The sequence below is a fragment of the Mya arenaria genome, chromosome 8, assembly GCF_026914265.1.
Source record: "Mya arenaria isolate MELC-2E11 chromosome 8, ASM2691426v1".
NCBI lineage: Eukaryota > Metazoa > Mollusca > Bivalvia > Myida > Myidae > Mya > Mya arenaria.
In genome coordinates this window covers 13,868,888-13,896,785 of record NC_069129.1, presented here as the reverse complement: position 1 = coordinate 13,896,785, position 27,898 = coordinate 13,868,888, and the positions used below count along the sequence as shown (strand labels likewise).

The 27,898-nt window shown below is 35.5% G+C and overlaps 1 protein-coding gene across 4 annotated transcripts in view; it reads left to right on the top strand.

Moving 5' to 3' along the window:
• Window positions 1–22,772, top strand: part of LOC128243304 (ras-responsive element-binding protein 1-like) — a 51,116-nt gene extending 28,344 nt beyond the window's left edge. For all 4 annotated transcript variants that reach the window (XM_052960999.1, XM_052961002.1, XM_052961001.1 and 1 more), the window contains 12 exons: window positions 9,497–9,698; window positions 9,969–10,435; window positions 11,196–12,387; window positions 14,179–14,356; window positions 14,545–15,256; window positions 15,484–15,802; window positions 16,533–16,957; window positions 17,252–17,423; window positions 17,676–19,025; window positions 19,312–19,449; window positions 19,677–19,906; window positions 20,152–22,772. In XM_052960999.1, the coding sequence (XP_052816959.1) occupies window positions 9,497–9,698; window positions 9,969–10,435; window positions 11,196–12,387; window positions 14,179–14,356; window positions 14,545–15,256; window positions 15,484–15,802; window positions 16,533–16,957; window positions 17,252–17,423; window positions 17,676–19,025; window positions 19,312–19,449; window positions 19,677–19,906; window positions 20,152–20,340 (5,574 nt within the window). In that variant the 3' untranslated portion in view covers window positions 20,341–22,772. The remainder of the gene's footprint in view (window positions 1–9,496; window positions 9,699–9,968; window positions 10,436–11,195; window positions 12,388–14,178; window positions 14,357–14,544; window positions 15,257–15,483; window positions 15,803–16,532; window positions 16,958–17,251; window positions 17,424–17,675; window positions 19,026–19,311; window positions 19,450–19,676; window positions 19,907–20,151) is intronic.
• Window positions 22,773–27,898: the final 5,126 nt, after the last annotated feature.

Here is a 27,898-nt window from a genome sequence, read left to right as displayed (position 1 = left end):
GCTTTTTCCCACTCCTATTAGAAGCAAACATAACTTGTAACCTTGACCTTGGCATCCTTTGACCTTCTCACCTATCCTTGACCTACTTTTGTAATTCTTGCATGTTGCATGGAAAAGGTATTCTGGTGTTGGGAAAATATAATGTTGTAAAAACTAATGCACAAAATGGTATATGAAAACATATCAAAATACACTTTAATATTGAACTTTGAAGTAAAGTATGTTCAAAAACGTTGATGTCATAGATGTGGAAAAAAATAGCTATTGTGCATTAGTATACATGCTTATATACTTAGCTATGGTTAAGCACAAATGTTTTAAAGGGGCATTTTGTTATACTTTTGTTTTTTGATAGGATGATGGTTAACGAATAGGATATTTGGAAATAAAGGTATTTTTTTGGGGAAAAAATACCACATTTTTGCAATAATTTAGTGGTATGAAATAATTGATTAAAGTTACTCCACATTGTTTAATTGATTATTATCTTTGTTTCAACTCTCGAGAAAAGTGATTTCGTAGCCATAGACAACATTTTGTGATGGCTTTTAACACCATAATGCACCAGTCACTTGTAACCATCCCCCCCCCCCCCCCCCCCCCCCCCCCCCCGGGCCGGAGGAATAGTGGGGACTTTGACTTTCGGTCCTGCCAATCCTAGGTAAAATCTCCACCCCGGGGACAAACTGATCATTCCCCGCTATTTTCGGGGCGAAAACAAAACAACCCCATTCATCTGGCACTGCGGGGCCACATGGAAGGTAAAAACACAGCCCCTGCTATTCCCCGTATACCCCCGGACCTGGGTGGGCCGTGGTTATAATTGACTGGTGCGTAATTTCCATGCTTCTGTATTTCTTTCAGCCTATTGTTGTCATTGTTGTTATTATAGCATTCAATTTATGCACATATAATTTATGCATATAGTTTTCCAAGCATAATTTAGGCTGTTAACCTTTAGATTATAGTAAGAAAACTTGGCTACATTGACTCTTATTAGTATTATATATCTGCATTATAAATACCAAATGTAAAGTAATTGTCATGTTTCTTAGCTGTTTACTCTATGTTGGTTGTAATAAGGAACTAATTTTTAGGTTTAAAAAAGCAATCTTGTTAGAAGCTGATTAACCTTAATGGTTTAATGACTTGCCTTTTCAAGAAATGATAAATGATACTTTGTTAACCGCCACATGTCCTTATTTAGAAAAAGGTGATATTGCCTGTTGTACTAAAAATCATTTGTTTATTATTGCGAAGCAAGAAAAACTCATAGCAAGCTGTTTACTGTCTTTAAAAGTTTACATTGAAAAGTCCTTGGGCTGATCTCATTTTAGCAAAACTTGCAGAAAATCTAGTGTATGTCCACATTCAACATTAGTTCTTTCCGTTCCATACACTGTACCTAGTGTTCACACTCATGTCCCTGCCAATGCCAGACAGATTCACATTTAATAATTCATGATGACCAAATATCCTTAGAATACAACCTACATTTACAGCCAATGATATTGCTGATAGGCAATCATTAAGTACACGGATTGATCATTAAGAATTTCAACTTCCGCGGGTGTTGAAAGGTCCGCCCTTGGCCACTCATCTGATACACAATCCCTGTCTCAGATTTTGCTTTGACAATGACTGTCAGCCAATGAGGTTGTATTTTAAGTCAGTTATATGACCTGAATTAAAATTTTAATTATCAAAAAGGGCTCTTTCGCTTTGCTGACTTAGTCCATTCTTAATCATTAAGATTTTAACTCATGTCATCTTATACTATTACATATGTAGGATTTCAACTGCCATATTTCCATGTAGTTATTAATGGAATGGAGTTATTTGGAAGCTCTCATATGTGCGCTGGCTTATATAGAGGCATTACGCGCTCAACATTAAGAAGGTTAGGCCTACTTAATCGTTTAGAAGACCAAAAATGAACACTGACTATTACTTGGTGATTTGGGGCACATATATTGTGAGTCAAACCAACATGTATTAGCATAGTCATTGTATACTTTGTTTACATGCAATGGTTGAATATTGAATATTTGTTATTTTCCTTTCAAGTCAACATTTCTGACCACTAATAGGTGTTTCAGTTGTTAAAAGATGAAAGTTGTTATTCATTCCAAATGTATTTTTGTTTAGTTTCAAGGGAAGGAGAGATTTGCCTGGGGTTGATTTTTGTTTTTTTAAGTTTTGATCTACAAATATAATTAGTTCTAAATGATTCTCATTCAATGAGGAATTTTTTGATTTTTTTTTAAGAAATGATGACAAAGAGTGTTTACTATTTCAGTAATGAAACTGAAACTTTTTTTAAACATTTCAGTAGTGTATAATTGTGCTTTAATAATATTCTACATTATTAAGAATCAGAGACATGATCACTAAGTATTTGTCAAAGATTTTTAATTTGTACTTACAAAATTAATAGTTTGATGCAACCCATTATAAAAGCCAACCATATTTTACTTTTTAGTGGTCTACATAATATTTTGTAAATTACACACTCAACTAGACCAGCCAATGGTTATATCTACCGCTTCACCTGATTAAAATCAATAATGTCTGACTGCTGATTTACCTCAATAAATGGATTTGAAAAATTGAGAAATACTGCCTTTTTATTGGACAGAATATTATGTTGACCACTAGCATGTCTAAGGAGGGAAAACTCTTAACTAGCCTAACTATCATTTAAAGCTTCACTCTCACAGATTTACCGTTTTTACAACTTTTTTATTTTTTGTCTTGGAAAAAGAAATTCTTTGCGTAAATATCTGCAAACCAATGATAAAAGATTGCTGACAAAAGATCAGACCGCAGATTTGCATATTTCTGTGCAAAAATCAATGTTTTATGGTTTAAACCATTACCAACGGTTTAAGAAAAATGCATAAAACATTAATTTTTAAACTTAAATATAAAAATCTGTGATCTAAGTTTTTGTCAGCAGTCTTCTACAACTAGTTTCAATGGATTTTCGCAAAAATTGGCTGTTCAAAGACGAAAAATAAAAAAGTTGTCAAAACGTTCGATCTGCGAGAGTGCAGCTTTAAGGGAAATACATTGACATGTGTATTGTTTCATACGATCAGATCAGCTACAAAGTTGACCAGACTCAGGTGTGATGATAGATTGAGCAATACCGTTACATTTGACATAAAAATCACCTCCGTTATTGCCTGTCCTAATGTTTGATAATTGCACAACATGCCCTGGGGGGCTGGCCTGCTTGTGATCTTGACAACGGGACTCTCTCGTGCTGCAGACGCTGTCACCAAATTCACGATCTAATCAAAGTTTCAAGGTTTCATCCTTCCTCTCGTTTTTCTCACTAAGTATGAGCTGTCATTAGGTAATTTTTTAATCCTCTAAGTTCCGTAATTGTTGTAATATTAATATTCATTTTGTTGCATCTTTTTCCTGTTGTATCACATTGTGGAAGGAACCGTGTTTGTGGTGACTGTATTTTTAAATAGTATGATTTATATGATTTATATTAATTTGTGGTATGATTGTGTCATAAAAATTGGCTGAATGAATTCTGAGCATGGGACATTCCCCCGCTGAATCTTCATGTAAGTAAACTAAATAAAATGGATTAGTTAACCAGTGGGTTTGGTTGGGGATTTTGAATGCTTGCATCCTGTTTTATTATTTCATTTCTTGTTGTTACGACCAACATCAACTCTTTTGTTCAATTTACAAATATTTGCATTAAAATCATTTGAATCACACCTTTTCATGGTTATAAGCATTTGTTGCATATTAATGCAAGAAATGCTCTTTGATACAAAAGTCCTTAGAAGGAGATTTTCATTAGCAGCATTGTTATGGAATCAATTGCATTGTGCAGGTCTGGGCTTATTTAGATAGATATTGATAGAAGATGGAAGATATTGGTAGATTTATAGTATTTATAGCAGATTTGCAGATTGTCATCAAGTTTTCAGATTTGGGGGTGATAAACCTATTTGATGGCTCTTCAATTAATATATAAATTAATGCTAAACTTGGTCGGTATTTTAAGTAATCTGTTTGGTTGAAGAATGGACCTTTTGTCCATTTTAATTTTTCAAAGTTGCATCACTGAAATATAAACTTTACACACTTGAAAGCCTATTTAATAAACCTTATATGCTCTTACAAAGTAATGTGTTTGTATAATATATAGGATTGAACATATTGGGCTCGCTTGATAACAATTCCTTAACTAGTTTCATTAATGTTTGTATTAAATGGTAACAAAGGTAATATTCTTTTCATCACTTGACTCAATTGTCGCCAAAAATGAAAATTAATTTTTCGATTAAAAGTTTGATGCTAAATTAATAGGATGAAATGACACAATTTTAAGTTATGTTAAACTAAAGTAATACAAGAAAATACTTCACATTTGTATTACACTGAAACATTAGGAACGTCATCAGATTAATATTATTTTCCATAAATCATGTTTATAAAGTTTAATTTGTATTTTTTTTGTATCATTATTAATTACAACTCATTTCCTACTTACATACATACAATACAGATGTAAGACATCATTGGATAAAACAATACATTACAAAGACAAGCATCATTATATTAAGAGTTTTTTCTTGTTTAATAATAATTAATTAATATAATTATCGCTGTATCATCTGCAAAAATGAGTCTTAGATGTCATAGTCGTGGTTTAAGCTATTCTCAGCGTCCGTTCTTTTACAACGTTTCACCATAATTCATCCAATGTGACATGCATGGCTGGTAGACATAATGGTGATGCCTGCATCAATCAAGGTAAAAACAATAATGAAGGAAACAGTTTCAAAAAGATCACCTCTTAACCACCTGATGATCTTTGAGTCATTTCTTGTCATTGCTTTTGATCTGATGGTTATTGCCTTTGACAATGTTCATACCTTCTGAATGAGACCAAAATTTTCCGGTGATACGTTTACCTATTTCTGCTCAATTGTTTGCATGTATGCTTTGTACGTTTTATGAGGTTTATGTGGAAGAATGGTAAATCATTTATCAGCGTTTAGTAAGAAAGAAATTGTTTTCAAAGTATTTTTTGTAAAATTTTGTTCATAGCTTTGAAGCCCCCCCCCCCCCCCCCAACCACCACCACAAACAAACTAGATTGCTAGATGGGAAAATAGGAAGTGCCTTTATGTTGTCATGGCATCATCAGGCATAATTTAAAAAAATATTAAAATGCAACTTGGTACAAATGCTCAAAAATATTTTTTCTATACAAATAACAAGTCCCATCACTCTGGCTAATATTTTTGTAGAGTTATGCCCCTTGGTCAAATAGCATTTGCATGTCCAATATTCACTTACATCTTTATTCTCTGAGTGTGGGAGGAAGTAATCAAAGCTGTCTGTAATGCAGTTAAACAATTAAGAATCACCTGAATATGGATTGATGATGAAGATGACTGTATATCTTACATTTCACTAGGTTCATTATTGTTTGTTAACATTTTGTCAAAGGAATGATATTTAAAGTCTCGTTGTTAGTTAGCTAAGGCTCTTGTTCCTTATACATGAGGTTTGTCAGACAATGTTTTATCGGTTAATTGATAAGACACCATTCACAATGGGCGATGGTCTTCCTGTATCATGGGTGACACATCGCCATTGGTTACTTCTCAAACTTGATTGATTATCGAGACATTGATGGATGCTGGTTCGATACTGTGAGGCTGTTTTGTTCATTACCACAGATGTTGTTGTTCCGTCATGAGTCATACGGCTGACTGCCGTAGATCGGTAAATTGCCCTTAGTTTTAAATGTTCATTTTTTTGCAAATTGATGAGGTCGCGAATTTAAAAACTAGCAAAAGTTTAAAGTTTGCCAATGGTTAAGAGATGGCGTCATAAATTTTAAATCTTGTGATTTGGGCCCAAACTACAAATTTGAATAGAGCAAAAATATGCAATTAAGATATTTCATGCAAATTGAAACCTTTTTCTAATGCATCATTGTTGTCCTACTAGACAATGCATTTAGTACATAAGCGGTGTAGTTTCTTAGAAAAAATTATATGTATATAAAAAAATAAGTTTTTTATTTAATTCTATGTTAAGACCATCAGCCGTGCAAAAAAATAGCTACAGTAACTATAAATGTTAATTAATAAATAGTGCATTGTTCGCCTATAGGCGATCACTCAACGTCTAGAGATCGATGTAAGTGGCGTAAATGTCATTTTCATCAATCACAAGTAATGTTTCAGCAGCCAGATATTTTTACTTAACCCTTGTTTCGTGATCGTTTGTGAGCATGTGAGACTCATTTCTGACCAAAAAAAGACCACCTTGTAAAACACTTAAGGGAAAGAAAAATTCTTGTACCATTATTTTTATCTAACATTATCATCAAGAACCTTAAATAAGTAAACCATTATAACTTTAAATAGGGGAAAATTATTTTTTTGTTGAATTTATTTTATTTGTTTCATCCATAGTGAATCACTTCCACAAATTTGTTCAAAAATATATCTCCTTTTCTTTGAAACGAAACAGGACAATTTTGAATGTTAAATAAATGCAGACATACACAAACTCACCCATGTATCATTATCCCTGTGTGTTTTGTGAAGTGTGGGGAATAAAGAATTTTCTTCCAAAAATGTTCATTCTTTTGGATTCCTTTCCAAGATCAAAGTAAGCAAAAGTCAGTTGCTATTGATTATTAATTATTGGAACAATCTGAAACATATCTGATGATGTAAAGTGTATATTGACCATCAAAGATGCTTTAATTGTCCCCTGATGGGAATCACTGTTTCAGGTGAATATTTGTCAAGATTGAGCTTGCAAAGCATCACTATAACTGTATTTAATTGCTATCTGATGACAGGACAAAACTGTGATAATATTTACAAAAGAAGTCAGGGTTTACTCCATCAAATGCTTTTCACAGGTCTATAGAAAGTCCCTTGTAGGAATGAAAAGCTTGTAATAAGGTGTTAACCAGATTTACAGTTTTGTTAATGGTTCAATGGTCTTGAATGGGGAGAATAAGTTGACAGTTATAATATATATTGGTCAGTCTGAGAAACTGACCAGAAGCATCAAGATGCTTGACCACATTGTATCACCTTGGGGTAGTCCACTGAAAGGTCAAAGTGGGAGTTTTGGACCATCACCTATTTGTCCAAATGGATCACCAGTTAAGGTAATTACTGAACATTCTTGCATGGTCATTTTCACCTTTTGGTTTTCGGTGTATCCTATTGTGTATTGACACTGTGGTCAGTTGCTGTATTTTGATTGGTTGCTAGAAAGTGGGCAGTACGAAAAAAATGATAGATGCATGGATGATGTTTGTTGTCATTGTGTATTTGACATCAACTGAACGTGGAGAAGGTGAAATATTACTCATGAATTATTGTTCTTGATGTGGATAAAAATTTGGCTTTAAGGTTGGTAATTTTTCAAAACATATATATATATTTATTTATAAAACTGATTTCATTTAGGAATTAATCTTCCAAAATTATTTTTATTTATCCTTTTCCAGTTGTCAAACTGTATAAATAGCTTATAATTATATTGTTTATTAATAACTATTTATATAATATTTCTTAGAAATAAAACATTTTCATGATTAATTTATTGCATTCTTTGTTGGAGGCTGAAGCTATATAAATTATAAATGCTAATTAATTTTTGGTGGATTTAAATTTTTCGGATGCTGATGTTGAAAATACTGTCACTGACACTTTTATTGGTCGTTTGTAGTCAGAATAAATTACAAATTATGACATTATTAAAACCATAGGGCATTGAACTAGATGTTAACTAATATGTTTCGCTTAAGGCTGTTGGTCTCCGTTTTAATTATTACCTTTGATGAATGCAAATATTTAAAAAAAGATAATATAATGTTTATGATTGATATCTGCTTTTGTCTTACTTTTTATCATTGATTGTTAAAGATGTAGATTTTTATCAGCATTGTCTATACAAACAAAACAAATTGTAATTACGATTTTTTTCTCCCAAGCATAATTTTTTAAAAATAAATAATTGTGTAGAGTTAATTTTTAACAACATTGAATCAATCGCTTAACTGATACACATAAAATTAAGCAGTCTATTTTCACATGCAGACCTGCATGGCTCATATTTTATTTCACCTATTTCATTTTATTGTGTCTGTGTTTGGGATCCAACCAAAGGCTGATGTGTTCTTAGGTACTTGTGACAAATTAGGGCGCTATAAAGTTCAGCATCCGTCCTTGTTCACATGGGCGAGGCAAAACAGGGCTTCAGGCACTAGATGCTGGTTGTCACAGTGTGATCTTTCTGTCTAGTTATCTGCTGGTCCAATATTGTCCATCACTTTGCTTATGTCACAGTGGTTTAAGCCTTTTGAAGAGATCTAAAGAGTCTGTTTAGGGCAAAAGTGACTCATTTAAGAAGGTATTATTTAAACAGTTACTGGTTTAATGTGCTTTGGGCAATGTGAATTAAAGTTCAATTATTTGATGCTGGGCACCTTGAAGGCTATGTTGCTAGGTGATTCAATACTGTTTTTGTCAGGCTAGTATCTTATCAGTTCCCTACAAATGATGAAGATATTTTCAACAGGTGACATCTATAACCTTTTCAAGTCTGGATAATAGCAGCTGCTTCCTGGGTTTTACAGTGGCTTTAATCATAAGATGTTATTTCTGTGTCATATAAATGCAATAGTTCATAACTTGACTATAATTTATTTTGTGTGAATTTAAGGTAAAAATTTATCTGTTGACAAGTTAAGGTTTAGCGCTGATTATTTAAACTGAGATGGAATACTAGGAAATAAAGAAATGTTTGGATTTATGGCCGAAGAAACTGATGCCATTTATATTATGTCTGGAGTGAATTGGCCAATTACTTATTAGTGATACACACAATTAAGGGGTGATTCCCTGCCTCCATGTGACACTTTATTGGCATCTCCATCAGGGGAGCTCTTCAAGGACTGTCTGAAGAAGGTGCAAATGGTTGAGAGTATTTTTAGAATAATGTGCTAATTGGAAGCTGTAAATGGATGTGGAGATTGATTGACATGTGAATCTGACACTGGATTTGTCAGCTATATTTGAACCTGGTTGCAGAGGTTGGGTTCATTTTCATGTACATTGATAGTTGGGTGGCATCATTAAAGAAACACACACACACATACCCATTGGGTTCATTTTGTAGAAGTTGTTGCAATAACAGTGGAATTTAATGTGCTTTAATTAATTGTGTATGTGTTTGAAATTTTGAATTATTTTCAAAGTGATAACATTCTGGTGAGACATTTCTACCGAATGCCATTTATCATTAGATTAAGAAAATATTTCAATATTTATTTTTTGCATTTACTGACAACTCATATTTATCAGTTTGGGTACGAAAAGGCAAGTCATATGTATCATCATTGAGTGAACGTAATACATACATCATTCCTTAAAGTAAGTGTATACATGTATTTTAACTTAAATGTTATTTTTTTCAGATTTTACCCATCTCTGATGAGAATGGTGAAAAGTTCATTTGTCCGGTGTGCAATACGTCGCTGTTGAACCTACACGATCTCACAGTTCATATTCGCTCACATAACACGCATGCATCTGGGTCGCAGTCTAACTCGTGTAAAATCTGCGGGAAAATCCTCAGCTCACAGAGTTCCCTAGACAGACACATGCTTGTACATTCAGGTAAGTGTAAGGTTTTTAGTTTAAATCTTCAAGTTAATCTTGATCTTAATCTAAATCTTAGAAAATTTAAGAAAATAATGTAAAAAGTGAGTGTATAACTCTCATCTGATTCATATTTGCTTAGAATATGAATAGGGATTTAGGAATGGTTGTTAAAGTCTTCTCTGAGATGTAGAAAAATAAATTGTAGACAATTTATGGTAAAAATTGATTGATAATTGAAAATGAGAATTAACAGCAAGTACTTGAACTGTTTATTTTACATTACAGGTGAACGCCCATTTTTATGTAAAATATGTAATATGTCGTTCACAACCAATGGCAACATGCACCGTCACTCTCGTATCCACGCCAAGGAGGAAAATCTGAAGACATTAGGAGCCCAGTTTCATCAGAGACGGACTGGAAAAGCAGCCTGGCGTCAGCGTGTTACCAACTACCTAAACCAGCAGAAATTGACGACATCCCCCCAGGATATTCTGAAAAATTTGCCCAACCATTCCCAGCATTCTGTATTCGGGGCACCTGCAGAAATTATGTCCCATATGTCCTCAGTGGCAGGATTGAAACGTCAGTTCAGCGCTACAGATCTCACTTCTGATTGGCCGATCTCGTTCAAGAGACCAGCTTTGGAGAGTACGTCAGACAGTGATAGGAGTTCAGTGTCACCGAGAAAAACTGTCCCTCAGATGATCTCAATTAAATCGGAGCCAATGGATGAAAGCACCTTTTCAGAGGTTAGTAAGCAGTGCTTTAATAGGAACTTACATGCTAAAACAAGATAGTTTTAAAATCTAACATATTACTATTTGACTCCAGCAAAGACATTCAAAATTATTGGTTTTAAAGAAGAAATAAAATTCATTTAAAATTATTGATTTTTAAGAAGAAATTATCATGTCTATATGAGTCTGATAGGAATTTTGTTTAAGGGCATTACTTATCCAATAGTAAAGGAAGTTCAATAATTTAAAATTAAAAAAGGTGTTTTCCATCCTTTATATCTTAAGGCAATTTAAAGGTTTGGTTGTGTTTAATTGCAATGCTGTAGAACAGTTAAACAGTGATAATGACTCTGTCAAGTAAGTTAAGATAGAGAGATAGGCATGACTGCTTAACACAGAAAACTTGTTCGCAACATCGCAATTGTGTTTTATTGGAATCACCACTGTATAGGTAAACTGTAGAAATGCTGTACATATTGTTCTTGGAAATTAAGTTTCATACAAAGTGTTTTTGTATTTTTATACAAATATGTGTGAAGTACAAATATGTGTAAAATACAAATATGTGTAAAAGGGAACAAAATTTCATTATATGGTTGTATATTAGTTAAAAAAGGGAATTATTTTTCAAATAAATTTTTGAAGATTATTTCATCTTCAGTGTCAACAGCATACAGTTTTTCTGAATATAAGGATTTAATTATTTAAAAAAAAAAATCGTGGAAGTAGTTAGAAAGTTATATAATAAAAGCTTGTTGTACATTCATTTTAGACATCAAGACAGGAGGAAGACAAGGAGGTGCTACACTGCCCAGCCTGTCCAAAGACATTCCTGTGTAAATACGGCCTTGCTTCGCACATTGAGACCCATCCAAGCCTATCTAGCCACTGTGGACTGTGTAATGTCTCCTTCAAGAATCCACAGAAGCTTCGTCTACACAGACTGATCTCTCATACTGAGAGTGAAAAAGGGGAGGAGTCGAAAGAGGAGGATAATGTTAATAAGGAAGTGAATGAAGATAATGATGACAAACCTTCCGAAGTGAAGGTCGGATTTAATGATCTCACTTTTGTGGATTTCTCTGTCGAGAAATTTCCTCTCATCGCTAAAAATTACTTTGAGAAGAACGCCAGACAGTCAAGTGATACATACCTGAACTTTATTTGCAAACTTTGTTCAAAATCATTCCCATGTAAATCAAGCCTGATTCTGCATACTTATTCCCATTCCAAAGACAAGTGCACGACATGTCCACTATGCGAGTGTGACTATGCTGATGTGAGTGAATTTCATGCTCATATGCTCAAGCATCTGTCCGACAGAGCATTTGATGAAACCCGTCCGTCTAATAAAAATGAAAAAGGGGAAGATGGTCTTACACCTGAAAGCCTCTCTAAGCATGATTTCCTTGCAATGTTCCAACTTAAAGAAGATGAAGAAAAGGTAGATCAGAAATCAGCACCTTCTCCCAAGAAAGAGTCGAAACCTCTAAAAATGGAGAAATACCAAAACAATGAATACTTTGCCAAACTTGGCCAGGTGTACACACCGGGGACTCCGCCCGTGTTCAACCAGCTACCGAGGTTTCCACCAGGCTATCAGCCAAGCTTGGACGACTTCCACAAGATGTTGCAGATCGCCACAAACATGAACATGCTCCCTAGCATGGGCCCTGGTCTTCTCATGAAGGGCTTCCCGTCCCCTCAGGGGCTTGCGAGTCACAGCTCCCTGAACCAGTCTAGATTATCACGCTCAGTCTCTCCCCAGTCTAGGAGCGCCTCATCGACACCGAAATCATCCCACTTCTCTCCGACAAGAACTCCGACAGGTGGGAGGAATGAGCTGGGAAAATATGGCTGCCCAGAAAGGGAGATAACTGAAATTAAGAAGATGAATTCTTCAGTCAGTGCCCTCCCCTGCAAGTACTGCGACAACTACTTCCCGGACTACAAGGCTCTGAAAAGTGAGTAAATTTCACATTAGTTTATTGCTTTGTAACAAAAATACGTTTGAAAAGGAAGAAATTTCAACTAAAAGTTAAAAATGTTTGCTTAATTCTCTAAATACTTTTTTCGCTTCATATTCAATTTATATTTTTAATTTAGCTTTTTCAAAAGTGCAGTAAGTATCAGGTACCATATACTATTGTTTGTATTGTTACTTATATCATTAGCTCTTTCTGTTGTTTCATGTTATGTAATCAAGTTCAGTGAAACTCTTGCCTGTTAAGTTATTACCAGTGTATAATGAAGTCTTGGTCACCTCAGTTATGTTTTTTCCGTCAATGTTCCGTATGTCTCTGCATGGCATATACCCAGTAGTCGAATAGTATGAATCATTGCATGATCATGTTTGCTCATGTAAATATATGCGAATGAGTTAAAAATGCATTGTTAAAGACATTAATTTGTGCATCCACCCAGCTGTTTGTCCTTTGTTTTAATTTCATATAAATGACACTGGAAAAATGAATGAAGACTTTATGAACCATTACAGAAAATGTTAGACATATAATTAGCATTTTGACACCAACAATTGTGGAAACTTGAATTTAGTGCCAATGTTTGGCAACCAAACTTTGCATAAATCTTGCATTTTATTTTGAGTTTACTGCACCGATGACATTGACCTGCTGTTAATGCCTTCTCATAAACGTTCGCTTGAAATTTTAACTCGAAAATGTTTGGCCAGAGATGCCATGTTTGACTGGTTTATGAGAATTTCTTGTAAATAACAATTAGCAATATAATTATGAACCATATAAGCCTTTGGTTTAAAATATATTGCTCCGAAATGACAAAGCCTCATTAGGTTTCTAAATCAGACTAACCATTGTTGAGGGTTGAAGATGATACAGAGGATTATATTGTTTGTTTCAGTTGAATAACAAATTTAGTGATTTTGAATGGCACCATAAGAAATATAAGTGAGGAAAAGTGTGAATTTTCAGAGATGAAAAAAAAAATGAGTAACAATTTTTATTTTCTGCTCAAAACTCATGAAATTACAACAATTGGTATTTGATTGCAAAACTGTGCTTAATTTTTTTTGACATCAATACACTATACATTCGGAAATGACATGATAAAGACAGCGAAACAGGCCAGTGACTGATATCAAAATGATATTTCACTGTTTTAAAGGAGTGACATATATATATATATATATCAATTATAATTATCACACTGATATCTTTCTATGAACCAGCGGAAAGCATAAAATAAATATTGTCATTGAAGAATTTCACAGGAAGACATTTGATATTTTCTAAGTCAGAACTGACAGCCGTTAGTGCAATTGATTTGATCAAAATTATTAGAGGCATACTTTTAATTAAAAATTAACTGAAACACAGGATGCTTATAAGGACAAGTTTTATTGCCTGAAATGCTTGCTGTTGAGATTTTTGCATAATTATCTGTGCTAGTAATTTATTTCTTAGAATGCTTAATAACTTATGAAAATGTTACAGTTCTTTCGGAAATTTATGTGATGTGTCTGTGCATGGATAGCTAAAAAGGCCATACACAAGATCTTCAAGAATTATCATCAAAACCCACAGATATTGAGTTAAAAATAAATAGTGACTACTGAGAAATGAAAATGACTGTGTAAACATCAATGGACCAAAAAACATTATTTTTCAAATTATAAGCTTCAATTGTGAATAGGCTAGTAATAAAGTATTTATGCTTAAAAACAATTTCATATTATAATATAAAATATTCTAAATGTATGACTAACTGTTTTTCAGACCACATGCGAACCCATGTGAGCCTTTCAACATACACGTGTAACCTCTGCGTGTACACGAGCCCTGACAAGAGTTCGTTGATACGTCATGTGCGCACTCACAGCGGGGCTCGACCATTTCAGTGTACTGTCTGTGACTTCTCCTTCACAACACGAGCCAACTGCGAACGACACATCAGGTATAGGGCTATTAATAATTTGATGAAAGAAAGTATATTATTAGGTTATAATATTAGGTTAAAAGGCTTAATTTTAATGATTTAAAGAGTTGTTTTAAAGAATTCAGGAGGCAGCACTAATTTCATGTTGTAGATGAGGGTAAATAAATATTCCCTTTTCATTATGATGATGTTGAATTTGTTTTCAGGAACATGCATGGTATTTTATCGCGGGAAGAGATTGAGAAGAATACATATCTCAACAAATTTGCCCTAGAGTCTGCATCCAGCCTTGACAACTTCCACTCTCCTGACACCGTCTGCAAGTATTGCGGTGTAGACTTCAAATTCTTCCGTAATCTGAAGAACCACCTGCGTTCCAACATTCCATCTCGTCAGAAGCCGTACGAGTGCCAGCTATGCTGTGTTGGCTTTTGCACCAAGGACAACTGTCTCCGCCATGTTCAGAAGGCGCATCCGGAAATCAATAATAATCGTATCGAAAATTACATCAATATTACATCATTCCAATCTGACGACAATGATAATGAGTCTGTGTGCTCCGATGATGGGATTCCTTTGTACACTGAAGAAACTCGATCCAGCTTTTATCCTGACTCCAAAAACTCGACCCCGCAGCCACCTGCTGCCCACTCAACTCCCCGCCCTGATAGCATTCTCGGGCGGGAGAGTCGACACGTGTCTCCAAACAGACTGATTTCACCACTAGCTCACATTTCACCTGCTCAAAGCCCATTTGCTAAAAAGGAGTCAGGTGACAGGTCATGTGAGACTCCTCTGGATTTCAGCATGAAGTCTAGCAGTGACTCATCGATAACAGATGGTGGAAAATCCGAGGAGACACCCATTGACTTGTCTGTGAGAAATAACACAGTTCTCAGAGTTCCTATTGCACCTAAGGTATGATAAAAACATTAAATATATGGACAGTTAAGTTTAATTGTGGAACAGAATATTCATTGAATTGTCCTCATTAAATGTTCATTTTCTATCATTTTGGGCCTGTAAGTTAAACCTTTATACAACTTCTGCAATACCAGGCACGCTTGTTAATAAATATTTTTCATATTTGACATATTCATTAGTATAAATTGAAGATTTCAAATGTTTTTATTTCATATTTTCAGCCTGTAATCCTGGACAACCTGTACCAGTGTATGTTCTGCCCACACGGTTTCTCCGACCGGCAGGCGATGGAGCGTCACATGCTGAAGTCGCATGATGTCACACTCCCCGATAGCGGTGTGTTCAACTCCCCACTGGCAGGCTTCCCAATGTTTTCCAACGAAGGGAAAATACTCCTTCCACCGAAGTCAGGGGCGTTCAGTGCCAGCAAGATCTCTGCGTACGCGAGTCAGCCAGTGAAGCCCATACAGCCCAAGCCCAAAGCGGTGACATTACAGAGTTTACAAGATAAATTGATGCGCAAGGACCTGACAGCTAGTGGTATGTCTATCTCTTAGATAACATTTCAATTGATACATTTCACTAACAAATTCTCCCCATACTTCCTTAAAAAGCTAATAAACTAAAATATCAATCACAAATGCTGATGAAATTAGTAGATTTTTCACCAGCTTTCAAACTATTGATTATTATACATATGTACTGTCGAAATGTGGTTTAAAGTATGTTGACCCTGACATTTTAAGTACTTTTTCCATATATTTTACACTAGACATGTAAGGAAAAAGGTAATGTATGTAGACTTGCACAAGGTTATTGAAACTTGTCGAACCAATTTATTTCATGTTATAGTTATTTTGTTGATTATTTTGAGTAAATGGATTTCTGTTGTGTGAATTACCGTATATTTTTATACAAAAATGTTATTATTTTGTTTTCTTTTCTGTTCAAGAGTGTTTTAAGTTCATATTCAAGTTTGAATTTTCTGTACTTAGTAAGTTTTTCCTTGAACCTGTGTTCATTAAGCAGTTCTGAATTTTATGAATAAGCAGGAAGTGAAAATCTTAATAAAATGATAATCAATTAACCCTATAAATTTATAAAAAAAATTGGTAAAAAACAACATTTAAACATTTCGTGCTCATCTATTAAAAATTGAGCATTATATAAATTTAAAAAAAGTACACTTAAATTCTTATATTAAAAAAAACAAACTCAAATATTGTATGTACAAATCATATGTATTTCATCTCAATTTTCATTGCCACAGGTTCGGAAAATGACCTTGCTTCTGTGACCAAGATGATGAATGCCACCGACCCGCTCAACTTTCAAGCCTTTTTTACCCCTGTAAAGACTGAAATTCCAACATCAGCTCCTGCCAATCCTGCAACATTGTCATCAGTGAAAGCTCCAACATCCTCAAAATTCCCGAACATCTTAAAACGTCCAGGAATCCAGATCTCCCTAGAACACTGTAAAGCGATCAACAGAGAACTTGACAATCTTCAACGGGAAGGTGACGTCGATGAAGCAGCCCTATCTCAGGTTCGAGAGATGGCACTCTCTGTAAAGGAGGAAGTCGTGAACTCTAACCCTGCATCATTGGTCCCTGCCACCCCTGGTTACCAAGGCAACATTATTGCCAGCCCCACAACTACTTCCAACCCACCACCCACAGAAGGACAGCAAGAGGTTGGTTTCCTGATGTTTTTGTTACCTTAACCTTTATTATGTTTCAATTCTTCAAACCAATAGATAACAACTATTCACATTCAGACTTTTTGAAATGAATGAAAAAACCAATAGATAACAACTGTTCACATTCAGACACCGGAATAGGGGAGGTAATCTTTGGAAATTAAAAAAATGAAACATTTGAGACTTACGATTTATTACAGAGCAGTATGTTTCATTGACAAAAACATGTTCTTTCAACAATTTTCTTTAAAAGAAAGATGGATTTTAAGTAAATATATCAATTTTTAGGACGAAAACTCAGGAGATGGATCTACACTAGGTCTGACGAAGGAGGGAGAGGCACCTCCCAAGAAGAAGCGTAACTCGTATGCAGACAGCCCCCACAAACTAGCGTGTCCCTACTGTCCCCGTGCCTTCCCCTGGGTCAGCTCACTCACCAGACATCTCCTCACCCACACAGGTAAACAATTACGCTCCTCTGGAAATTTTGTTTTCATGTATATGATATGTGGCAAATGGTATTCGGTATAAAGCTTGGAAAATATGGTTCTTACTTTATAAACAATGTTATTTTGTTTTAGAGGGGCACATACAATGGCTTTGTTTTTGCAAAGGCTAAGAAATACACTGAGCTTAATATAGATCATAAGCAGTTGAGAATGTTATGAAGTATAAATTGTGGATATGTGAAGTTTACTCTTTGATTTTCCAGGTCAGAAACCATTCAAGTGTCCTCGCTGTCCTGTCACATTCTCGACCAAGTCGAACCGTGAGCGTCACCTCATCCGTAAACATGGCGTCAACATGCTGGACCCTCTGTCCCGTCAGACAATGGATCGACCCTACAAGTGCCCATTGTGCGTTTTCAGCTCGTTTTCTACCCAGAGCAACCTCTTAAAACACTACAAGGAGCGACACAATGGAGCCAACCTGCCGGACAACATTGCAGACATCGAAAGAATGTCACCATCTGCCATTCGTGCTGCTACCATGGAAATGGAAATCAGAGCAGCAGAAAATCCTCCACAGGCTGATGATTCTACCAATATGAGTGCTGCCAACGAGGATGAAGATGAAGATATTGACAATAGTGTGGGCTCGTCTGAAAAGATGGATGAAGATATGGAAAGAGATGACCATATTGATGACAGTATGTCTGAGAAGTCTGACACCACCTCTTCCTCCATTCCATTCACAGTTCCTGCCACTATGACGCCAATCAGAGACTCTCAGTTTATGTCTGGATCTGAGCTGAAGATTGCCCCACATCTGATGATGACAATGCCTTCTCTGCAAAGAATGAAAGAAAGAGAGGAATCTAGCATGGAGCAGTTCAGAAGGTCAGAAGAACCTGACAGCCTAGAGAGGGTCTCAAGTCCTAATACTATGAAAAAGAACATTGAGAAAATAATCGCAGAACAGAGAGCACTGATTGAGCAGAAAAATAAGATGGAAATGAAGATTCAGGCCGAAATTCGGGCGCAAATTGAATGCCAAATAAAGCCAGATGACATGCCCATCTCACCAAGTCCCATTGACATGAACCAGGATTCTCCAAGTTCCTTTGACATCAACAAACCATTCACAGGCTCAGCGGAGAGGATCATCAACCCTGAGAGAGACAATTACGATGTCGATAAGATCGTTGAATGCTGGAAATGTAAGGAGATCTTCCCATCTAGGAAGATCCTGGTCCGCCATCTTAAGGAACACAACATTGATCATCCATACAAATGCTATCTCTGCGATGCCTCATTCGAATATCGTGCAGACTGCCTTAACCATCAAGCCCTCGCCCATGACTCCGATTGGAACATTCTTAAGGACAAAAACAAGGTTGGAGACATAGACCAGTTTTCAGTTCATATGGACAAAGTTGTAGAAAATAACTGCAATAAGCTGGATACTGGCTCGGTGCTCGAGATCCCGGGTAGTGGAAACGATGACTCTAAGATGGAGGTGATCTCAGCGGACTACATGCAGAGGAAAGTCTACTGCTCACTCTGCCCAAAGAGATTCTGGTCCCTGCAAGACCTTCGCAGGCACATGCGGTCTCATACTGGTATGTACATGTAGTTTTTTGGGGGGTTTAGGGTTGCTTGATCTTAACTAATTTTTTCAGAATGTATTTTTTTTTAAAAGATGACATTTTTTACAGCACAAAGGGATATGTTTTGGCTGCAAAGTTCATATGAATATGTTTTGCAATTCATGCCAAATTTACCTTTATGTAAAATAATCTATTTTGCTTGTTTGATACTGTACGTCTGTTGCAAACTTGTATATTTACATCATAGATTGTTCTTCAATGTAATATGTAAAATAACATCACCTCTTCTATACTTCAGGCGAGCGTCCATTCGAGTGTGACATCTGTCAGAAGCGGTTTACGTTGAAGCACAGCATGATGAGACACAGGAAGAAGCACGTGGGAGCCCCGCCTCGTTCCTTTGATGACGAGGAGGACTCTTTTGGAGCTGACTCTGGTGAGTTAAAAATGTTTTTTTTCTCTGAAATATAATGTAATTGTAATACATACTTTTTAAAGACTTTTTGGATTCAGTAGATTTATTTTCATCTATGTTTCTTGGTTCCTCTGTGTAAAAAATTTGAGTAAAATATTTGTTCCATTATCGGTAACAATGTAATCTTCAAGCCATATTTTTATGTTTATAAAATCACAGAGTTGACATACTACTCTTTTATGTTACAGTTACAAAAGGCATGAAGTCATCCCTGTCTGCAAGCCGCGGAATGTTCCCGTTCTCCACCAGTTATGCTTTGTCATCAACCGGTTCCCCATCTTTGGGTAGCAGCACCTTCATGTTCACACAAGGCCTATCGGCTGCAAGCCAGATGGTTCTCAGCTCCTCCAGTATTGCTAGTCTCATTCCCTCTGTTGTGGTTCCCTCCAGCAGTGGCACCAAGCCTAATGTATCCCAGGTAATTATAAGTGTTACAATGATGCAGTGAATGTTTATTCACTGCTTTGGCAACTTTTAGAAAATACTTCGTAATCAATGGGTTTGCAAGCTTGTGACAATATGTTCGGACAGCGTAAAGAATAAGAACACAAAAAGCAAAATGAATCAGTAACTATCTTACTTATATAAATGTTTTAGTCACAAAAATTTAATAGATGCATTTAGATTATGTTTGGTTTTACATATGCTGTTATCTCCTTTCAGGCAAAAGACTCGAAAGTGTCGTCAGATGGCAAGTCTGCCCTTGATGCTGTGAAGAGGGAGTTTCTAGACTGCAATGCTGATATGCTCCATAATTTACTGGGCGTAGAATCCTCGGCCATCGAGAAAATGCTGGAGAGCTCGGATGTGAACACCGCTGCCCAGTATCTTGGTCTTGCTGAAGTGTCCTAGGGACATAGCTCAAACTTGACCTGTTCCAGCAAATATGAAACCTTTAATTTTAGGGTGCGTGTTACACTTGTTTGTCATGTATGAGTCAAGTTGAGGTTAATATTAAAATCTGAATGATTCTGATGGGGAATTAATTTTGAAATTGACGAACACAATTAAGACTTTTAATATAGTGTTGTGTAACCTTTGAGGTTAATGATGGAATATTATGCTTGTATAACCTTTAAAGAGTATGTCAAGGAATGCTTCTGATGTTTTATTATCAGACATTACTTACTGGGATTTGAAAATTCAAATAAATATATCTGTCAGATATTGTGTAATTATGTTGACAATCATTGTTGCACAGCATTGAAGTTGATACTGTAAGCATTGTTACCAGTGTCAAAAAATTAGATTTATTGCTGTATTCAGATTCTACTTTTTCTCAGAAATATTGTACCAGTTTCCTTAAAGTTATGATTTGTATAGGTTCTGGAAATGTTATTGCCTTTATATGTTTTCTTGTCTCTGAGCTAAGGAAGATATATTTTGTAAATATGCAAATATCAGAGCATCAAAAAGATACAAGATTATAAAGTGATAATTATTATCATATTTGCATTGTTGAATTTTTGTGCCGAAGTGCATTAAACTTAAGGTTGGTGTATCGATTTAAGAGTTAAAGCGATGAGTAAAAAAGGTTTGAAAGACGAATGATGGTTGGTAGTTGAATACTCTACTACATCGAGTCAGGTTATTCCACGTTCAGGAAAATAGACTACCGGTATTGGTCATATCCAAACAGTTTGGAATGTTTATTTTTCAAAATTAGAAAGAAAAAAAATCTGTACTCCACAGGAACATGTGTGTGTGTGTGTTTGTGTTAAAAAATGATGTAGTACATATCTATTGTTATAAGTTATTTTTTATTGATATCATTTACGATTTAGTAGTACAAATCTATTGATGAATTATTTTTTTTTGGTATCATTTACGATTTATTTAAATTGTTTGTATACATGTACATAAAAGTGTGTTAATCGCATAGATTGTGTGAGTTTCAATCAAATTTAGACAATGTTTGACTAATATTTGTAAGTATTTCCCAATATGCATGATCTCTCAAAGTGGGCCATGATTTTCTTTCCAATGTATATTTTTGTTTGCCTCTAACTTGTACATATCATTTATGTCTTGTTTTGTAAAGTTGTCTAGAAAAAAGGGAGTGATTTAACTATAATAAAATGGTTTATTCATCTTGGTGAAATTTCAAAGTTTAACGAAACATGTATGATTTGTTAGTGAATATCTGTACAATCAGTCGATATATTTTATGCTCAAAGTGTTCCAGTGCACTGTTATTTTATTCATATGGTTGGAAATGTAAGTCTCTAATGATCTGTAAATATAATTCTATTGATTGACTTAACTTACAGGTATATTTTTGCATATTTTTGTGCTGATTTGTTATGGAGATGTGTTTACATTTTATGTGGAAGTTTATTGCAATATTGCTGTGATAATATAATTACTGGGGCGAGATGTAGAGATGTTTTTCTATCAAGCACTATAAGCCTACTGATATGCAACATTATATTCTATAAGAGAGCTCATTTGGTCCGTCTCTCTTTATTGATTCAGGTCATATCTTAGGCTCTCTAACATAGGTCATTGCTTAAGCACTCGAACATAGGTCATTGCTTAAGCACTTGAACATAGGTCATTGCTTAAGCACTCGAACATAGGTCATTGCTTAAGCACTCGAACATAGGTCATTGCTTAAGCACTCGAACATAAAGTGCTACATGTATATGAGGTACATTATGGCAACTTGCCCCAGAAACCAGTAGAAGAGGAGATCTGGGACATTTTTTGAGGCAAAGATCAGGAATGTCCGAGATCTACTCACCTACTGGTACACTTATGGTTGTTTATGAATTGTTAATTATTGTAAAATGTGTTTTTGGTTGTTGTGACAGGTGGTATTTTTTAGTGTTTTTTTTACATATTTGGAAATCTGTTATTGGAGGTTGTGCCTTTATATAAAATCAGCATTACAATACCAGTTTATGCAATGTAGAATTTAATTGTTGTTGTTGTTGGTGTGCATCATTGCATCTTTAGTAGAAGAGTTTCAAAATATGAAATGGAAAATTAATAATTGTCTCTATTTATTTAGAAGTATTTAAAGAAGTAAAAAACTTCATTAAAAAACAACTTATATTTTTTATAAACATTCTTGTTACATGGATATGATAGAATAAATTTGTATATGATGTATGTTTTAGAAAATTAGTGTTAATGTATGGGAAAACTTGTATATAAAAGCAATACTATTTATTTTCAGTTCCATTTTCAGTACTCTTATTATGTACATATTGCACATTTAGAAATGTGGGAAATCATTCTGATCTGAGTTCTTTTCATTATAATAAAATATGAAAATCTTATTCTTGTGTCTGTTGTTTTACATCCACAGTGTATAAGTTTAACATTATATACTGGTATTTTACAAAAATTGTGAGGTTATGTTAACTTATACTAAGTTACACTCGTTGGTTCAATGTTGCATGAGGGTGTGGTCTTGTGTTGTAGGGGAAAATGGAGAAAAACGTTCAGATAATTTGGTTATTGTGATGGCCATAAATATATTAGTGTCAGTGGCTGCATCGTACAAAAACTTGAATTGTCATAATTAAAAACGCATTCAAGATATTCAAATGAAACTTGGTTATCATGTTTCCAGAGACTTATATGCACATGTATAGCAAGGCGACTCGCCCCAGAAACCAGTAGAAGAGGAGCCTGGGGCCTGTCACATAGTGAAACCTGGTTATTAGAATGGCGAACGTCGTTGTTCGGGCATGCGGGTGGGCGGGCGGCCGGGCGGCGTCAAACTCACCTATGAAACTGAACAACTTTAGTAAGGGTTGACATATCTTGACCAAACTTGGTGTATAGAAAGAGTTTATGGGTACCTTTCATGGGATTGCTTTTGGGGTCCCTAGGGTCAAGGTCAAGGTCACTGTTGCTAAAAATAGAAAAATGGTTGAAACTGAATAACTTTAGTTAGGGATGACATATCTTGACTAAACTTTGTCTATAGGAAGAGTTTATAGATACCTTTCATGGGATTGCGTTTGGGGTCCCTAGGGTCAAGGTCAAGGTCACTGTTACTAAAAATAGAAAAACGGTTGAAACTTAATTACTTTAGTTAGGGATGACATATCATGACTAAACTTGGTCAATAGGAAGAGTTTATGGAGACCTTTCATGGAATTGCGTTTGGGGTCCCTAGGGTCAAGGTCACTGTTTCTAAAAATAGAATAACCATTGAAACTGAATAACTTTAGTTAGGTTTGACATATCTTGACCAAACTTGGTCAATAGGAAGAGTTTATGGAGACATTTCATGGGATTGGGTTTGGGGTCCCTAGGGGCAAGGTCAACGTCACTGTTACTAAAAATAGAAAAACGGTTGAAACTAAATAACTTTAGTTAGGGATGACATATCTTGACTAAACTTTGTCTATTGGAAGAGTTTATGGAGACCTTTCATGGGATTGCGTTTGGGTCCCTAGGGTCAAGGTCAAGGTCACTGTTATTAAAAATAGAAAAACGGTTGAAACTGAATTACTTTAGTTAGGGATGACATATCTTGACTAAACTTTGTCTATAGGAATAGTATATGGAGACCTTTCATGGGATTGCGTTTGGGGTCCCTAGGGTCAAGGTCAAGGTCACTGTTACTAAAAATAGAAAAACGGTTGAAACTGAATAACTTTAGTAAGGGTTAACATATCTTGACCAAACTAGGTGTATAAAAAGAGTTTATGGGTACCTTTCATGGGATTGCGTTTGGGGTCCCTAGGGTCAAGGTCAAGGTCACTGTTGCTAAAAATAGAAATACGGTTGAAACTGAATAACTTTAGTTAGGGATGACATATCTTGACTAAACTTGGTGTACAGGAAGAGTTTATGGAGACCTTTCATGGGATTGCGTTTGGGGTCCCTAGGTTCAAGGTCAAGGTGACTGTTACTAAAATAGAAAAACAGTTGAAACTGAATAACTTTAGTAAGGGTTGACATAAACTTGGTCTATAGAAAGAGTTTATGGGTACCTTTCATGGGATTGGGATTGGGGTCCCTAGGTTCAAGGTCAAGGTCACTGTTACTAAAAATAGAAAAGTGGTTGAAACTAAATTACTTTAGTTAGGGATGACATATCTTGACTAAACTTGGTGTACAGGAATAGTTTATGGAGACCTTTCAAGGGATTGCGTTTGGGGTCCCTAGGGTCAAGGTCAAGGTCACTGTTACTAAAAATAGAAAAAACGGTTGAAACTGAATAACTTTAGTTAGGGATGACATATCTTGACTAAACTTGGTCAATAGGAAGAGTTATGGAGACCTTTCATGGGATGGCGTTTGGGGTCCCTAGGTTCAAGGGAAAGGTCACTGTTACTAAAAATAGAAAAACAGTTGAAACTGAATAACTTAAGTAAAGGTTGACATAAACTTGGTCTATAGAAAGAGTTTATGGGTACCTTTCATGGACTTGGGATAGGGGTCCCTAGGTTCAAGGTCAATGTCACTGTTACTAAAAATAGAAAAGTGGTTGAAACTAAATTACTTTAGTTAGGGATGACATATCTTGACTAAACTTGGTGTACAGAAAGAGTTTATAGATACCATTTATGGGATTGCGTTTGGGGTCCCTAGGGTCAAGGCCAGGGTCACTGTTTCTGAAATTAGAAAAACAGTTAAAACTAATAACTTTAGTTAGGGTTGACATATCTTGACCAAACGTTGTCTATAGGAAGAGTTTATGGACACCTTTCATGGGATTGCATTTGGGGTCCCTAGGGTCAAGGTCACTGTTACTAAAAATAAAAAAATGGTTCAAACTGAATATCTTTAGTAAGGGTTAACATATCTTGACCATACTTGGTGTATAGAAAGAGTTTATGGGTACCTTTCATGAGATTGCGTTTGGGGTCCCTAGGGTCAAGGTCACTGTTGCTAAAAATAGAAAAACGGTTGAAACTGAATAACTTTAGTTAGGGTTAACATATCTTGACAAAGCTTTGTCTATAGGAAGAGTTTATGGATACCTTTCATGGGATTGCATTTGGGATCCCTATGGTCAAGGTCACTGTTACTAAAAATAGAAAAATGGTTCAAACTGAATATCTTTGGTTAGGGTTGACATATCTTGACCAAACTTGGTCTATAGGAAGAGTTTATGGGTACTTTCATGGGATTGCGTTTTGGGGTCTCTAGATTTAAGGTCAATGTCACTGTTACTAAAAATAGAAAAACTGTTGAAACTGAATAATTTTAGTCAGGGTCTACATATCTTGACCAAACCAGGTATAACGGAAGAGTTTATGGATACCTTTCATGGGATTGCGTTTGGGGTCCCTTGATTCAAGGTCAAGGTCACTGTTACTAAAAATAGAAAAATGGTTGAAACTGAATAACTTAAGATAGGGTTGACATATCCTGACACAACTTGGTATAAAGGAAGAGTTTATGGATAACTTTCAATGGATTGCATTTGGGGTCCCTAGGGTCAAGGTCATTGTTACTAAAAATAGAAAAACAGACACATCTGCCAATCATTAAAAACCTGGTTTCGTCGCATTGCGGCGTTTCTTGTTTTTCTTATAACAAGCGGAACTTTTTTCCTAATGTGAAATGTTTAGAACAAAGTGGAACTATCTCCCCATATAATACGATGATGGGGGTCGTGGAGCACTAGAAATCAGTGTTATTTCACTTGCAAATTGGTCAATTAACTAGAAAATTTTATTTAGTGCTCTGACTTTGAGGATAGGTGTTGTTTTGAATACAGCCCGGGTCATCTAGACTTGCATGCACATACACCTGTACACCCAGTAACTTAGAGTGCCTTTTTACATGAAAGAAGCTGAATAGGCATATGACTTTCCAACCATTTCAAATGTCTAGTTATATTTATATAAGTATAACATGACAGCATTTGACTGAAGTGTGACTTTGAGGTCAGATACCTGATCCTTCCATGAATCTACACGTAATGAAAAGCCTGCACTTCTTAGAAATTAGGAAGCAAAGTTACAGTTTGGATTGTATAGCCCATTTACCTCCCTTTGTGTAATATGATGCTGATTGAATCATAGCTTATTTTATGTTTGTTTAATGAATATTTACTAAAATATTGTAAAATCTGAAAAGAAATCACAATATCACTCAACCCTTTATTTCCACGTGTAGTATTTTCAGTTATGGCTACTACATCTTCATTTATAAGCATTTTAAAATGCGTTTGGATATATATTGGTTTATTTACTATTTTTGGCAATGTCTTTTATAGGATAAATTGAAAAAAAAACTTGTCTCATATTTTGACTCTGGACTAATATCTGGCATTTAAAAAAAATGAAGTTTATGCGAAAATGCAAAAATACATGTATATCGTTGATCTTGCGTAAGTGTACCTATTACATGTTGATTAAACTAAAAATAAATTTGGTGTATCAAAAGAAATTCACTGGTTGAAGTTGCACATGATTTGTCATGTGATTATGTTGGCGATTTTGTTTATTTGGTATAACCATAAATTGTAGTAATTGATTATACTTAAACAATTATATAACTCCAGTAATAAAACGAAGGCGGGGCTCTTTGAGCGGCATAGACTGCCCTTTGTTTTATTAAAAAATGGTGAAGAAAAAAAGAAAAGTTATCTTTTTTTTAAGTCATCAATCGAAGGAAAATGTTGCCGTCCAAGATAACGTTTATGACATAATGTATCACTGGGTATACACACACTTAGTATAAATACTTAACAATTATGCTGCGTTTTGTGATGTCCAGGTATTCTTCCATGTAGTTATACTGATTAAGGCATTATTTTCATTTACCGGTAGCATTTGAACTTACAGACATATTAACACTTTATACTCTCTATGCCAGTGTAATACATATAGTCTTACAAATATTGAACAACTTTGTGAGCAGCGCCTCTCGGTAACAGTGTGCCCACTAGCTCAGGGCGTTTACAAGTGGCCCTGGTAGCAGTCAACACCATGGAAACATGTAGTCTCAGTGTGCTCCAAGCCAGTGACGCAACACATGCACTGACAACCCCACTATATGTGATGAAAAGGTCAGAAATCTGCTGATGCCCGGGTGGCGCTTCATCTTGCAGATCCATTGTTCCAGGGTCTTGACAAGACTCCAAGTCGAAGGTGAAGAGAGCAGCGCCGCCACTGACAGGCTCCCCTGATGGAAGAAGTTGACTAGAAACGCCCCCCCCCCAGGATGCATAGACACGTGTTATTGAGGAGGCAATGCAAGCGTGCGCATCGAGAATTATAGTATCCATGGATTAGAATACAAGAGCAATGAGGTCCACTTAAAATAAATGGGTTAAGTCCACAGCATCTAGCATAGGGTGTCATCCATGGTCCCTGCTAAACCGGACATTCAAGAGAAGGTGTTAAAAGTTAAAGATGAGTGTCACTGGTTACTAAAACAAACAGACATTGGCAATATATGTGAATGAAACGAACAGTTTCATAAAAAGTTA